Source organism: Meles meles, chromosome 3 (genome assembly GCF_922984935.1).
Source record: "Meles meles chromosome 3, mMelMel3.1 paternal haplotype, whole genome shotgun sequence".
In the NCBI taxonomy this organism is placed as follows: domain Eukaryota; kingdom Metazoa; phylum Chordata; class Mammalia; order Carnivora; family Mustelidae; genus Meles; species Meles meles.
This window is the reverse complement of record NC_060068.1, coordinates 145,385,259-145,401,119: the sequence shown is the minus strand read 5'-3', so window position 1 is coordinate 145,401,119 and position 15,861 is coordinate 145,385,259. Positions and strand designations below refer to the sequence as shown.

At 36.0% G+C, this 15,861-nt stretch overlaps 1 protein-coding gene across 2 annotated transcripts in view; it reads left to right on the top strand.

Moving 5' to 3' along the window:
- The window catches only part of ITGA1 (integrin subunit alpha 1), a 168,420-nt gene that overhangs the window by 69,343 nt on the left and 83,216 nt on the right, over nucleotides 1-15,861 (top strand). For both annotated transcript variants that reach the window (XM_045998899.1, XM_045998900.1), the window contains 4 exons: nucleotides 2,571-2,683; nucleotides 5,083-5,171; nucleotides 5,278-5,389; nucleotides 6,008-6,135. In XM_045998899.1, the coding sequence (XP_045854855.1) occupies nucleotides 2,571-2,683; nucleotides 5,083-5,171; nucleotides 5,278-5,389; nucleotides 6,008-6,135 (442 nt within the window). The remainder of the gene's footprint in view (nucleotides 1-2,570; nucleotides 2,684-5,082; nucleotides 5,172-5,277; nucleotides 5,390-6,007; nucleotides 6,136-15,861) is intronic.

Below are 15,861 nucleotides of genomic sequence, written 5' to 3'. Positions count from 1 at the left end.
ATATCCCGAGGGCCTAGTGTACTAGGCTGTACTATGCTGGGCCTGTAGAATGTTCTTAATAAATATTTTTCAATCTATCTAGCCTCAACTTAAATATTTTTCATAATAGTGGGCTCACTACTTTTCTCTAAATTCTCTTAACTATTAAGTTAATTTAATCAATCACATTACAAAAAGCTTTGAAAATATTGGGAAAGAACACTAACCATAATTTCCTTAATATAATTTGGTTTTTGATGAACTCCCTTTTAATCTATGTTTTACATACATATAGTAGTTCCGTTTTACAGATGGAGAAACTAAGGCACAGAGGGTAAGTGACTTGTCCTAAATCATATAGCTAAGTAAGTGACAAAGCCATGATTTTAATGCATGAATTCTGGCACCAAAGTTCATGCTGTGTTTAATGGAGAGGATTAAATTACTTAGTATATGGAAAGTGCTTAGAACAGTATATGGGAGAAGGTGTAGATTTAATAAGTGCCAGCTGTTGTTGTCATTGCTATTATGAGGAGTACATTCAATGTAATTTGGTATCATTCACTTTGAATTGTCATAGGTTTTCACTAAATGAGGCAGATTTTGACTTTGAATTAGATCATAAATGATTTTAATATCACCCTGCAATCTTGTTAGCTATTATTTTTAATGATTGCAATATTCTATAGAATGGCCCTGTGATGCTTAGTTCTTGCTGTTGACCATATTTTTTCATCTTTTATATTATATATATAACACTACGAGCATTATTTTTATGCATTAAGCTTCTTCTCTTAATTTAGGCCACTTTTTTAGGATAGATTTCCAGAAGTAAGAAGTATTCATTAAAGGGTTTAAACATTTTTACGGTTATTTATGCATATCAAAAATGGCTTTACAAAAGCATTATATCATAGCTATATTTTAAGGATCCTGTTCAACAATTCAATATTTGCATGTTATAAAACATTTTCATTACTACTTCCTTTACCCAAAGAATTTCCACCAAAAAATCCCATTTCTTTTCACTATAAGAGACTTTCAAATATTTAGATTTTTTTAAAGGTTTTATTCATTTATTTGACAGAGAGAAAGATCACAAGTAGGCAGAGAGGCAGGCAGAAAGAGGGGAAGCAGTCTCCCTGCTGAGCAAAGAGTCCATCCCGGGACCCTGAGATCATGACCTGAGCCGAAGGCAGAGACTTAATCTACTGAACCACCCAGAGGCCCCTAGACTTCTTTATAAATACATGCCTTCAACACCTACACTCCCATGGAAACTCTCAACTCTCCTTCAGATTATGTACATATATATTTATGCTAAGAATCCCCAACTTTCCCTCAAGTATCTCTGGTCTGACAAAATTACCAGGCACTTAGCCATCTGAGTCATAACTCCTAAATACATTCCATTGTGCCTATGTCCCTCTTAATTTGGAGATTACAGACATGGTCTGACAGTGCAAAGCACAGAGGGGTGATCACTTTCCTTGACCAGGGCATCTATTTCCAGCAATGCAGCCTGAGGTCACATTAGCATTTTTGATACTAAAATACACTGTTGGCTCGTGTTTACTTGTTCTGGACGAATCCCCCATGTCTTTTTTACATGAACTCCTATTAAGTCAGGTTGCCCGCATCCTATATTCATGTAGATAATAGTATGCAGCTAAGTGAAGTTATTTACATAGTTTCATGTTAATTTTTAACTAGTTTATTAAGTTTCTTGTTCCAGAATGTTGAGACACTTCTGATTGCCCAAATAGATATATTGATTTACCTGATGCATAACCATATGTCTTCTGTATCTTCACAAAAGTTATAAACAAAGATACAGGCTAAGACAATCCCAAGTACATTCTTATGGCACATAATTAAAGTCCTTTGGTTGATAGTAATCAGTATCTTTGTATATAGCTTTTCAGCCACCAGTGAATCAGCAGCTGTGAATCCACCCAAGTGCCTTAACACTCAACCACATTCATCTACCCTGTTCCTGAAGATATCACAGGAAACTTTGTTAAATGACTTCCTTGGACTGAAATAAATCATGACTATATTTCTTCATTATTATTAAAATGATTCTATAACTCTGTCCAAAAAGACAGTAAGTGATTTTAACCTGGGCCCACAACTATCCTTATTTTCTAAGTGCTTACAAACTAGTATATACTAATATTAAATCTTATGATAATTAAATGTTTATATTTGCTAACTTCTGTATGAATTATCAGTTCCTTATAGGAAAAAGTCATTTATACTTCCATGTATGTTTTCTAAACTAATGCATCAGCAGGCTTAAAAATAATTAATATTTTAGCCCCCAAATAAAATATATAATAAAGTAATATATAATACAATAAATAAAACATACTGAAATCTCTCCTCTATATATCTTAAGGTTTTTTAATACAAATCAACCTGCAATTTGAAGATACTCAGCTTATTTTTAATAACATTATATTAGTAACAGGGGGTAACAATCTGATTATGTCTATGAGAATTACTGTCATTGTCTTAGAACTTGTCATAAAATAAGATAAAATGTTTCCTTTTATTCAAAAATGTTAATTGAGTTATTTAACTTCCAGGGTGCTTATTGGTTCTCCTTTAGTTGGTCAACCCAAGAACAGAACTGGAGATGTCTATAAGTGTCCAGTTGGGAGAGGCAAACCCTTACCTTGCATAAAGTTGGATCTACCAGGTATGTAAAGTTAAAACATTAAAGTCTGATCCTAAATTATACCCAGTATTCTCATTAAAAATAAATTTTAACTCAAGAAAAGATTGTAAGAATCTGTAAACATTCTTCATTTCTCATCATTCAGATTCACATAAAATGACAGTTTGATTCTGTCTGCCCTTCATTTGCTTTAGAATTCATGATAAAATATCCATAGATTTAGAAATAAAAGAACTTTCCAAATAACCCCACCCATTACATTGCCGCCACAAAATTAAACTGTTTCTTTCTAAAAGAAAATCGCACAGGAATTGTAATATATAAATTCTTTTAAGGAGAATAACACAAAGCCAATTTACATAGAAATAGATATGTTGGATAGAAATATCACTGTAATTAGAACATGACTAGAAAATTCCTACTAGAACTATCCAAGAATTAGAATCCTATCAGTGTTCTATACAATGTTGAAACCATTAAATTAATATATATTTTACAAGTTTAATTTCAAATATTGCATTTTTTGGTTTTCTTTTTTTCAATTTCCTATTTGTTTATTATGAATATTTTTCCTTTACATTCATGAGCATACTTATAATAACTGCTTTAATATCCTTGCCTGGTAATTATAACATTTGGAATATCTCAATATCACTTTCCATTTTTTACCTTTCTCTTGAGGCTGAGTCATATTTTCCTGTTTTGTCTTGTGTTTAGTAATTTTGAATTGTATCCTGGATTATACTTTTGAGTTAGAAGTGTGGATATTTTAGATCTTTTATGTGTCTTTGAATACTCTTAACTTTTTGGTTTAGCAGACAGTTTACTTGGCTGAACTCAATTTCCAAATGGCAGTGAGAAGCAGTCAAAATCTCTATTCAGTTCTTCTAATTGTAGCAGAGCTGTCTGAAGTTTACCCTGAGCATGAACAGTTCAAGTCCTTCACATATTTGGACAGAATATACATGTGTTGGAACTCTCTTTTTGTGGTTCTACTTTCCAACATATACCCCCCTCACTTTGCAGTTGCTATCATTACTCCAATTTCTGTCCTCTCTTTCTTCAAAACATTAAGACTTTGAGTTTTATTTGAGGTTTAGCCACTGATGAGGGCCTTCTCTTCAGGGAAAACAAAAATATAAACAGGAAACTCACCCAACGCTAATCTTTTCTTACAAGTACATACTTGCCTCCAGTTTCTGTCTGTTTTTGGTTGCTTTCCAGTGCCTTCAGATGGTTGTTACTTTTTTTCTCCTTTTCCTAGAGTTATAGTTGTTATTTGCAAAAGACTTGTTCTGATAGGAGCTACTCTTTCATTACTGGAAACTGTAATAGGGTTTTAACATTAGCTTGGAGATTTTCACTACACCAACAACAGTGGAGAAGTTCCTGCTGTAATCCCTATTGTCCCAAGAATCCTCATCCTGGGTCTACTCTAGTATAAAAAACTCTAATCCAGATTAAGACCAGTGTAGACAATAGCCCAGTTCCAGGTGCTTTCAAGGCAATTAGACTAAACCCTGAGACAAAGACCATTGTCAGAGTAGGAAGACAGTGTGACCGTTCAAGAATCTCTACTTCCATTCCCCACTTGAAGTTATATATAGTCTTAGGTAGGAAAGACTTCTCGGCATGAACAGTGAGATAAATCATTCTTGAACCTGAGTTTTACCACTTTCAAATATTTCAACATTCTGCTAAGTGGGGTTTAGAAGATTTTGATTTTCCTGTCCAAGGTTTTTTTTTTTTCTTTTTTCAATATGAACCACTGGAAATTCTTGCCAATTTTGCCAGGTTGGCATGCTTCAAGATCCAGTGTTCTTACCTTGAATGTCAAATGGTGTCCCTTCATTGTCTGTCTTCTATCCAGATGTCCTGACCACTGCTTATTCTTGCTCCAGTTTTCTTTGTTACCCTCATGATGTCTCCATGATGGTGAAATTAATGGTCATAAACTTATATTTGAGGGGTTTTTTTCTCCTCTATTACTTACTTTCCCTCTTGTCAGAAATCACATTTTATCATTAGTTCTTTATAAACATATAGACATAATATGCAAGATAGGTATGTAAGTTTACATTATACCTATAACATTATGAGATTAAATATTTTATTTTTTTTAATTAACAAAAATGTGTGAAAGGCTATCCCACATTCTCTCATTGCTCCAATCGTTCTGCATTCTTTTACAGTTCAACAAAACTATTTGAGACAGTTATCCAGACAAAGTTTCTGGGACATAAGCCAGATTTTCAGCCTTAGCTTTTTCATTATATTCCTTAATAATACTTTGAAGACTATTTAGTTGAATCAGAACAAGAATGTGCTATGATACGAGCAAAACAAATAGGATGTCTTAATGAAAAGACACTTAATTATACTTTATTTTCCACCCTCATAAAATTTTATTCTATTTTTAGTTAATACCTCAATTCCCAATGTCACGGAAGTAAAGGAGAACATGACATTTGGATCAACTTTAGTCACCAACCCAAACGGAGGGTTTCTGGTAAGAAAGCAAAGAGTTGGTTAATGAACCAGGAATGCTGTCATTGTAAGTCTTTATAAAAACCCGTTATATAATTTTTAATCTTATGGTTTTTAATTTTTAAAAGGCATGTGGCCCTTTATATGCCTATAGATGTGGACATTTGCATTACACAACTGGAATCTGTTCCGATGTCAGCCCCACATTTCAAGTCATGAACTCGATCGCTCCCGTACGAGGTACGCATTTTATGCAATGTTCTTACATGTTTGAAAAGTCTAAGCAATGAATGAGACATGTGTATACAGAGGAGCATACCAAAAAGCCTGAAGTATTTTCTCAGCTACCAGCATTACCAATTTAGGTAAATGTTTGCTTTGCCAATATATAACCAAACCCCACTGCTATTTTTGGAGCTGATTATTAGTGTAAATAACGTTTAACAGAGTCTTGTTTAAACATCATAGCTAAAGATGTCACAATGTTTTTATTTAAAGAGTGAGTCTCTTTGAAGAAAGTAATCTCATTTGAAATACACTCAGAATGAGAGCAGTTATATAAAATTCATATTGAGAAAATTTCCAAAGATAACTCATACAATGTTGATTAAAATTAAGTAGAGATGAGTTTTACTTGGTAAGAATCGCAAACCAATTGCTATTGTATGCAGTAGTATTTCCCAGCTTTACTTTTCCTAAAACTAATTTTTCTGATTATAAAAGCAATGCATCCGCTATGTAGACGATCAGCTTATTTTTTACAATGAGCTTATTTCAGCTGTGAAAACACTCCATACACCTTTATACTATCTAAAAAGATAAACTCCAAATTTACACAGTTGACTCCTTTTGTTACAGAATGCAGCACCCAACTGGACATAGTCATAGTGCTGGATGGCTCCAACAGTATTTACCCCTGGGAGAGCGTTACAGCTTTTTTAAATGACCTTCTTGAAAGAATGGATATTGGTCCTAAACAGACACAGGTATGTGACTATGCATTTTGACTTCTATTGTTCTAAAGATAAAAATGCACAGATTTTTAATAATACAAAATACTCTGAAAATAAATCAATCAATAAAAGCTAATATTCAGGATGAATTTTATATTCTATATCTCTGAACTGGAAGACCCTGCTATTTTCTAAACAGAAAATATGAAAGTTGCCATTTCTAATGCTCTTGGAAAATATTCCCTATAAATCTCTGTAAAATCATAATTATATAATGTAATCACCTTTGGTAGTATCAAAAAAAAGGTTTCAGAATTTGTGGAAACTAATCTAACATCCCAAAGAACACATCATATTACAATCTCCTTTCTCATATTATATAAGTAAATTCATAAGTGACCACAAGTTATCACTTAAGGTCCATTTTTTCTCATATTTAATAATGTCTTTTCTTAAGCAAAAAACACATGCTCCATGTTTTAGGTACAGTTAAGTTAAATAGTTGGTTTGCCATTTTTTTTTATTTCTCCTCATGAGTATCTGTTTCTAAACACATCCCCTTTATTGCCATTAAATGAAATGAAAGTTCTTGTGTGACTCTCCCACTTGAGACACTGAGTTTGGGTTTAACTAATGTTAATTAAACATTTATGGCCTTAAAATATGGAGATGATAGTGGATAACAGGCAAATTAAATGTCAGAGTGAAGTCAGTGCCTTGAGAGCAGAAATTAGCACAGGAGTCAGAGTCAAAATGGTTGTTGCATGGTTTGGAGACTGCAGGAGAGCCCAGGACACATTAGCACTACACATGCAGACCAATGTCTTTCCTTTTGTCTCTGAGAGCTCTACTTTTGGAGAAATTTCTTAGGCACTGAAAAAGTGGTCTGATTGTTTTAATGTTTGCCACATCCACACATAGTACAGGACAGATACACAGATATGTGTGTATGTGTGTATATATATATATATATATATATATATATATATATATATGATATGCTTGTATATATTTCTGTATATGTATACTTATAAATATAAATATATATACACATATATATAAAATGAATTTTCCCAAAAGGAGGTAGTTGAAGATTGCAAATTTGATGCAGACCTCAAAGTGAAATTCGAGGCTGAATGGGTAAGAGCTAGGTGAGGGGCAAGACTTTGTATATCCTACTGTACAATAAAGAACATCTTGAAATCAGTATAAAATTATTTTTTTAGATGTACTTTTATGCATCACAAAATGTAATTTTCCTGGATGCAAGTTTCTCATTTGCAATTAATCTTCCCAAGTGAATTACCAGAGGTTTGGAGAGGATATTGTATCTCTTCTTGCTACAGGGCATAAGGCAGCCTGTGTCCTTTAAAAGACCACTCCAGAATTGTGACTTACTCCTCCATCTGGTCCTTTTTTTCCCCCTTCTGAGGACCTCTCTCTTCCTTCTTTCCTCTCTTCCCTTATCCTTTCTCTCCTTGGTCAATAAGATTTCATAGAGCCATAAAATTAAAGCTGGGCAGAATTGTAGAGGTCATTTAGCCCCAAATCTCAATTTATGGAGGGGGTGGGAGAGGCTAAGTAACTTGTTTATGGTTTCCTGCTTATTGATGACAGATCAGAAACCATAGCTTCCCAACTGCAGTCAAGCTCTCTGCCTCGCTGAGACCTCTGCCTCTAGAGAAGTTTCAGAGCTGGTCCTAAATATTAGGTCTCTAGTTCTTTTCATTTCATCATGACTGTCCCTGTCCTTCCACGGCCAGCCCCATGGCATGGTCTTCCCCGACCTGACACACCTGCCATGAGATGGCTGTACCACAGCTCTGTCCTCTCTCACTACCTTCCCCATGATGTACTTTCTTCCCTTCCACCTGTTTTGCCCAACCCATTTGCTTCCTTATCCAGTCCTTTCTTTCCAAATCTAAGAGTAGTCTTAGAATAGTTTTTAATTTCTAGTAATTTTTAGTCATCTGGAAATTTTATTTTCTTTTAAATCCATCTATCTGTTTCACCATAAAAAATTATTTATCTACAGCTATTTGTGGACATTAGTGCAGCAGTGACATGTTTGAAGTTGCTCCACAACTTCAAGAAGGAAATCTACAAGACTCTCTTAGAAAAACAATCACTGCCTCAGTGGGGATCTGTGCCAATGACTCAGTTTTATAAAGAAATACGTAGCAATCAGTTGCTTACATGCCAACCCATTCTGCTGCAATTTTGATGTTTCTGTTCCACCAAGACTGCAATTAATTTTATATTTCTATAGTGAAAGTCCTAATGGAGGAGTTGTTCTGCCAGCCACCAGTGGAATTCTAGCCTGCTGGGGTGGGCTTTATAGAGTCCTATGTCTTTGTTAGGGGGAACAATCACTCTATTCAGAGGCATAGGGGCCAGCCCATAAGGGTTCCGATGCTACCAGCGAATAGGAGGAAAATGAACATACTCCAAGTCAGAAGAGTCTGGTCACATTTACTCAGTTCTGGGACCCCATTCCACAGAGGGGGTATTTCAGAAGGCAATCCTGTACACTGAGTTGTTTGTGATATCTGCCAATGTCACCAAGGAAACCTTCTTTCCAAGGCGAGAGGAGCTTCTTAAATGGCTGAATTTTTATGTCACATTTTGCTTGTATAATTCATTGTGGAGTTTAGCCATACTCCTTCACTCATTTACTCGAATATTTTTCCTGAGGGTTTACAGCATACCAGGCTCTGTGCTAGAGCTTGGGTAATTGTGGAAAATAAGACAGACACTGCCACCGCCCTCATAGGGCTTCTGTACAATGCGGTGTTTCTCCAAAAGTGGCTCGTAGAATTTCTTTTTCCAAATCCCTGAGGTGCTTGGGCTATACCCCACATTTTTAGAATCAGAGTCTCTCAGGGTGGGGCTATGGAGCCTGCATTTTAAGTAAGCAAGCTACATGATTCTTAAACATGGTAGAGTTTGAGAAATACAAGACTAATGCATTATTACATATCGATGTGTATGTGTGTCTGGTGCCTCTCTAGATACAGACTTTATATCATCTTTTAATCCTTTTTAGTGACCAGCCAGTGCTTTGCTGTGATATAGTGGGCCTTAATGAGACTCTGTTGAATAAATGTATATATCATAATTAATGCTTTTAAAAATTTTTCTCTGATAGGTGGACATTTAATGAGACCCTTTTTCTATAACTGGCATTATAACATTATTTTAAGTATATTACTTTATACTTTGGACTTTAATGTTTATACTTCAGTATTTTCTAATCTTTTTCTATTTAGGCTTCAGTTGTATTGATGATTTATAAGTAATTATCTAAATGAAATAGATTGAAAAGAACATATTTACTAAGCCCTCGATTTGCTAATCTGTACTCAGTAGGGTTTTGAGTGCAACACATGTAAACTCCCTTTAAAGTTTGACCTTCCTTCAGTGGATTCAGAAAAGAAATTTGTAGAAATTTTGGAAAAATACTTCCTCTTCAAAGAAATGTGTACTGAAAAATGTGGTTATCTTTCATGTGGTCTTATAGTAATTCTCTTCAAAACATAATTTATTTTAAACAACCATTTTCCCCCTGACTCATTATAACATAATTTAATTAAGTTTGGGTTGTTTTGTCTTTTGTTTTTGTTTTTATTTGTTTCAATTAAAGAACACAGTTCTGCTTTAAGATTGGCAGAAGTTGCTTCTGGAATTTTTCTTCCCAAGTACTTAGCCTCCACCACGGGGTGTGGTAGTGTGCACCTGTAGTCCCAGCCACTGGAAAGGCTGAGGCAGGAGGATTGCTTGGGCCTCGGAGTTCTGGACTGTAGCGTGCTATGCCAATCGGGTGTGTGCACTAAGTTCATCATCAATGAGGCGACCTCCTGGGAGCAGGGGTACCACCAGGTTACCTAAGGAGGGATGAACCTGCCCAGGTTGGAAACGGCGAAGATCAATTACTTATCCTCCCTGCCTTCATTCCCGAAAGGGGAAGACATAAAAATAAATTGTAAGAGAGGCTACAGATAGAAAGCTAAGAGCTGGGTGGTGAATTCTTAGTCTCCTCACCCACCTCAAGGGTATAAAGGAATTAAGAAGAGAGTTGAGGGGATTTGTGAAGATTTCTCTCTAAAAAGAACCTAGCAAGAAAGGCTTCAGTGGGATCATGCAGTGAGCCCAGTGTGTCCACTAAAGTTGGGACACATATTTGACTAGTGCCTGACCCCTGTCTGAAATACCTAAGGGGTGAGATAGCAGCCAACCAGCTCCTGACAGGCAATCAGATGAGAGGTAGTCAAACTGGCCTGCAGGTCCAGGATCCGTGAGTACAAAGAAGTGTGTGTTTATGAATCATTGTGGAATCATGCTAGGTCCTGTTCATAGACTCCTCTGGAGGTGAGCAGAGGCTTCTGCACAAAAAAGCAGAGGACATCCCTGATGTCTAGTGACTGCCGTAGTGAAATGTATTCACTCAGACAAGGATGTAAGTAAAGGGAAATCTGCAGAAAACCCGCGTGAAGGCTGTTAACACCTTATAGCATCTGATCCATCTCAGGATGGCAGCAGTCAAGTAAGAATTCCTGTATCCGTTATTCATCTCCCCCACCCTTGTTCCTGGAGAGGTCAGAAACTACAGCTAATGATCTAAGGGAAGGTGGGTAAAGAAACAAAGAAACAGACAGTTGTGCCCCTTTGCCAACTACATGCTTCTCGCCCACTATAAGTAAGTAAGTAAAGGGAGCAGAGAAAAATTAACTAAAAATCAACTTCGATATTTTATCTTCTTGAGTTTGTTTTAATTTAGGTTGAACTACAGGAAATTGTTGTTATTTGATCTTTTTTTTTAACCTAGAAATATAGCAATTTCATGTGGTACAACAATCTAAATTAAAATACAGTTGACCCTAGAACAATGTGAAGGTTAGGGGCACGGACTACCTGCATTGTTAAAAATCTGCATATAACTTTTTTTTTTTTGCATATAACTTTTGATTGCCTGAGAACTTAACTATTAATAGTCCATATTATTGGAAGCTGTATTATTAGTCCATAATATTGGAAACCCTATCAATAACACAAGTAATGAATGAACACATATTGTATATGTTATACATATTATATACTATATTCTTACAATAAAATAAGGTAGAGAAAAGAAAATGTTATTAAAAAATCATAAGGAAGAGAAAACACATTTACAGTCCTATACTGTATTTACAAAAAAAAAAAAAAAAAAAAAGGCATGTATCCGTGGACCCACACTGTCCAAACCTGTGTTGCTTAAGGGTCAAATTATATAGGTCTTTTTTTTTTTTAATTTCTTTTAAGTGTAACAGAATTCATTGTTTTTGCACCACACCCAATGCTCCATGCAATACATGCCCTCCATAATACCCACCACCTGGCTCCCCCGACCTCCCACCCCCGCCCCTTCAAAACCCTCAGATTGTTTTTCATAGTCGATAGTCTCTCATGGTTCATCTCCCCTTCCATTTTCCCTCAACTCCCTTCTCCTTTTTTTTAAACAGATATTTTTAAAATTTACATTCTGACTATACCTCATGAGTCCTTGTTTATTATATTGATTATAGTCATGCACTTAGTACAACATGTAAAGATGAAACATAATAGCCTATTCTCTGCAGTCATAGATTTGTCATTTAGTAACTGCATGTATTGAAAGGTAGTTGCAAAGATGTGAGTGTAGTTGTCAACGCAATGAAAAAAAAAGAAAGGAAGGAAGGGAAAAGGATGAAAAATAAATAAAAAAGCTTACATTAAGGAGTGCACTTGTGATGAGCACAGAATAATGTGTGGAAATGTTGAAATGTTGAATCACACCTTGTATACCCGAAACTAATATAACACTCTATATTAACTAAGTGGAATTAAAATTAAAAAACTTAAAAAAATAAAATGTCCATATGACATTTAGTATACATTGGGAAATTGCAACATGATGACAAAAAGATCAACTCCAAATAGTTACTCAAAATTTCTTCCATGTTTCTGTGTGGCCCCATTAAGACTTTTGAAACATACTGAAGGAAATTTTGTAAACCAGTTTTTTACCCAAGACAGAGTAAAGGCTATAAAATTGCCTTTTAAAAAACCACCTATAAAAACAAACCTGAAACACTCTAGCTTGCCATAAAAGATATGATGGTGTAACATTATGGAGGTCTTATTGATCCTCAATACCTAAACATAACATTCCTTTTAATAATAAATGAGAATGATATAAATATGCCAAATACGAGTGCATTACCCTAAATAAAACCAGTAAATTTTGAGGCTTGATATAAAAGTGAAATATACTAATGGAACAATGTCTAGATTGTTGCTATCAAGAGTGTAGCATAACATTAAACCAGGCAAAATGAAAGAGAGAAATTAATTAAATTTTAGGAATATTATTTATCTTTCTTTTTACTGCACATTTTATGGCCATTTCCCTAGAAGCCTTAAATATGAGGTCTGATTCATTGTTTTGAAGTCTGAAAGGAAGCCTGACTGCGCCTTGCAACCGTATCCTTGTCAATCAGGCTATAGTTTCTGACAGTGGTGCTGTGAATGAGGTGAATCTCCTTGATCACTAACCACCCAGTCTCCATTTTCCCCTACTTCCATGCATAAGTCACCCGTGTTGTCTTTCCAAGGTAAAGTTCAGATCATAGCATTTCCCTGAATAAAAAATCTATCTCTGCCTGCTGAATAATATCCAAGCTCTCCCATGGATTATATGGCATCTGTCACCTGACACCAGTCATTGTCACTGCCCCCTGCCTCCCTGGTGCCTTGTTGCCTCCCTTCTTACTCTGCAGCCACTCCTCTTCTGGCCTTCCCTGAACACATCATCCATGTCCACATGAGTCCCTCTGTCCAGAGAGACTTTCTCCACCCCAGGCCCTAGGGACTAGGTAAACTTCATAGACTCAGTTCCAATGTCACTTGCTCTGTCACTTTCTACCCCTGCTTCCCATGAACAGTTCTTTCTCCTCCCATGTTCCTGTACCCTGTGCTCACCCTTCATGTATTGCTCTCGTCAGCTGGTAGCACCACTCTTTGCTTCATGGGTCTGTCTCTCCTGGCAGACTATGAATTCCACTTTGACAGCATGGTGCCTTATTTCTTTTATTTATGGCATAAATTAGAGTGTTAGGTGTTGCCAAACACATAGGAGATAAATCATTTGGGTTGGGAACATGTCATTGCTGGGATTTTTCTCTTTGTGATAAAAATCACGGTTGTAATGACCTCCTTCTCTCACTCTATTTCATGAAGTCATTGAGCTAGAAGTACTTGTTTTGGGGACTGTCCCCACAAACACCCCTTTACATTAGATTTCAGGTTTTTCTTTGCAGATGTTCCATCCCTCACCCCATTCACTTCTCATCCTGATTTCTGCCACCGTCTTCTGTCTCCTCAGAACCTTACTTTCACTCTATCTTTGCATTTTTGAATTTGGATGAGTTTCATTGTGGCAGCATCCAAGAGGGCAGCTAAAGACACCCTTTTCCTAGGACTTATATCTATCATCTATCAATTTTATGTTTCTGAGGACTCATTTCATCTCCTTGGAAACCAGTCTCATTTATGTCCCTCTCCATAGTGACAAGAGGTTAAGCATGGTTTCAGCTAACGTAGCCTCAGAATGGCCTGTGCTGATGGTTCACTTGGACTGCAATCTGTATTATTACCACATCATACTCTGACTTAATTACATTAGAAGCATATTACAGGGCAGGGCTTTTGTACCATAGTTTGGTAAAAGGAAATAGAAAATTGGTCAGACACAAAGCCCGAGCTCTTTTCATGTTAAATAATTGTGCATCTTACAGAGAAAACTTCATTATTTTACCCTATCATTATTTCCCTAAAGAAGCCATTGAGTTGGTAATGTTAATTGTTGAATGAAAGCCCAGAAACTTAGTTTGTACTAGAAATAAAAATTTAGGAACTGCTGTTATAACAGTGACTTAACAATACAAAGTAATAATATAACTCTAAATGAGAAAATAATTCCATTCCTTCATAGCTCTTTGACTTAATACACTGAATAGCTATTTTGTACATTTCTCTTTCTTAAACTTCTTTGTCATTCTGCTGTGACTTGAAGTTTCATGAGAGAAAAATGAGAAGGCCCTCCTTTCTGTGATTTCTTTTATATTTCTCACGTTCACTTTCCTCTTCTTTCTTCTCGACCCCCCAAAAGAAACAAAGCCTCTGAGATAATTAATTCATTGTAATTTAGCAGATATATGTGAAGTATCTTATTGATTGAATATTATGCTAGATGTCATGGGCAGTTTGAAAAATAAATAAGTGAATGAATGAATGAATAAATAAATACTTTGTCCCTGAGCCCAAAAGACTTCCAACTTAGAAATGAGATAAAATCTTATATTTGGTAACTACAGTACATGATATTGTACCATGACTATAACAAAGGTTAATGAAGCAGAGCAATTAATTGACCTTTACAAGTAGGTAACAGTATTGTAAAGAAATGTTTTCCAAACTATGTTGCTTAAGGTGTTGAATATGTTCTTCCCAAAGAATATTCTGTTAAATAACAATAAAATGTACCATGTCTTCCAATTCACGATTCAAAATTCATGTTTTCATATTAAAGATTCTAAGAGCACTCTCATTTTTTCTAAACATTTATTTATTATTTTAGAGAGGAGGGGAGGGGCAGAGGGAGAGAGAGAATCACAAACAAACTCCCACTAAGCATGGAGCCCAATGCAGGACTCAGTCTCACAACCACGAGATCAGGACCCCACTTGAAACCAAGAGTCGATCACCCAACTGACTGGGACGCCCAGGCCCTCCCTGAGAGCACTTTCAAAAGAATTTTCTTATGAGTCAGAGTAGAGCAACTGGGGACAGGAGTAAGAGGAAAGCCTTGGTCTTTTGCATTTGAAATTTGTGGCTTTTTTTTTTTTTTTAAGATTTTATTTATTTATTTGACAGACAGAGATCACAAGTAGGCAGAGAGGCAGGCAGAGAGAGAGAGGAGGAAGCAGGCTGTCCGCAGAGCAGAGAGCCCAATGTGGGGCTCGATCCCAGAATCCTGGGATCATGACCCGAGCGGAAGGCAGAGGCTTTAACCCACTGAGCCACCCAGGCGCCCCGTGGCTTTTTTTTTTTTTAAGTTAATATAAATAGCAGAGGGAGAAAGAAAGGCAGACAAAAGAGATAAAGGAGGAGAGACAGAGAGGATGTAGAAGGGGGTCTTGCTGTAAAGATACATATTAACTTTGTGTTACCTATTGTTTTTCAAGATTTCTTGGCCATGGAACTCCGTAAGAATCATACCTAGTAACATACAAAAGGATGCTCGTACTCCCTAGGAAAGGGGTAAGGGAATATCAGTCCATGGCTTAGCAGAAGGAGGATGATAAATCTCATGTTTAAATGGAAGGTTTGAGTCAGTGTTACAAACCTCTGGTTCCTGTAACAGAATCCTCAGCCAGTTGTTTGCCTGATTTATACTCTAGCCTGAATCTTAGTTCTCTTTGGCCTTAGACTATAATTATATACTTGTATCTTTTGTTTACTTAATCAGGAAGATCAAACTGTATCTCCCTAGGAAGTAAAGGCTTCCCTTCCAGGTGTCTCTGAAAAAGAACTGTGCTACTTGTGATTCACCCACTCCTTATCAGTGTTTTTACTATCTTCCCACACTCTTACTGATGTCATAAGCTACTGTTTTTCCATTTTCACTACATTGAACCTCTTGCTTCTTTTAGCTGCCATCCCTGCTTACTTATTTCCATT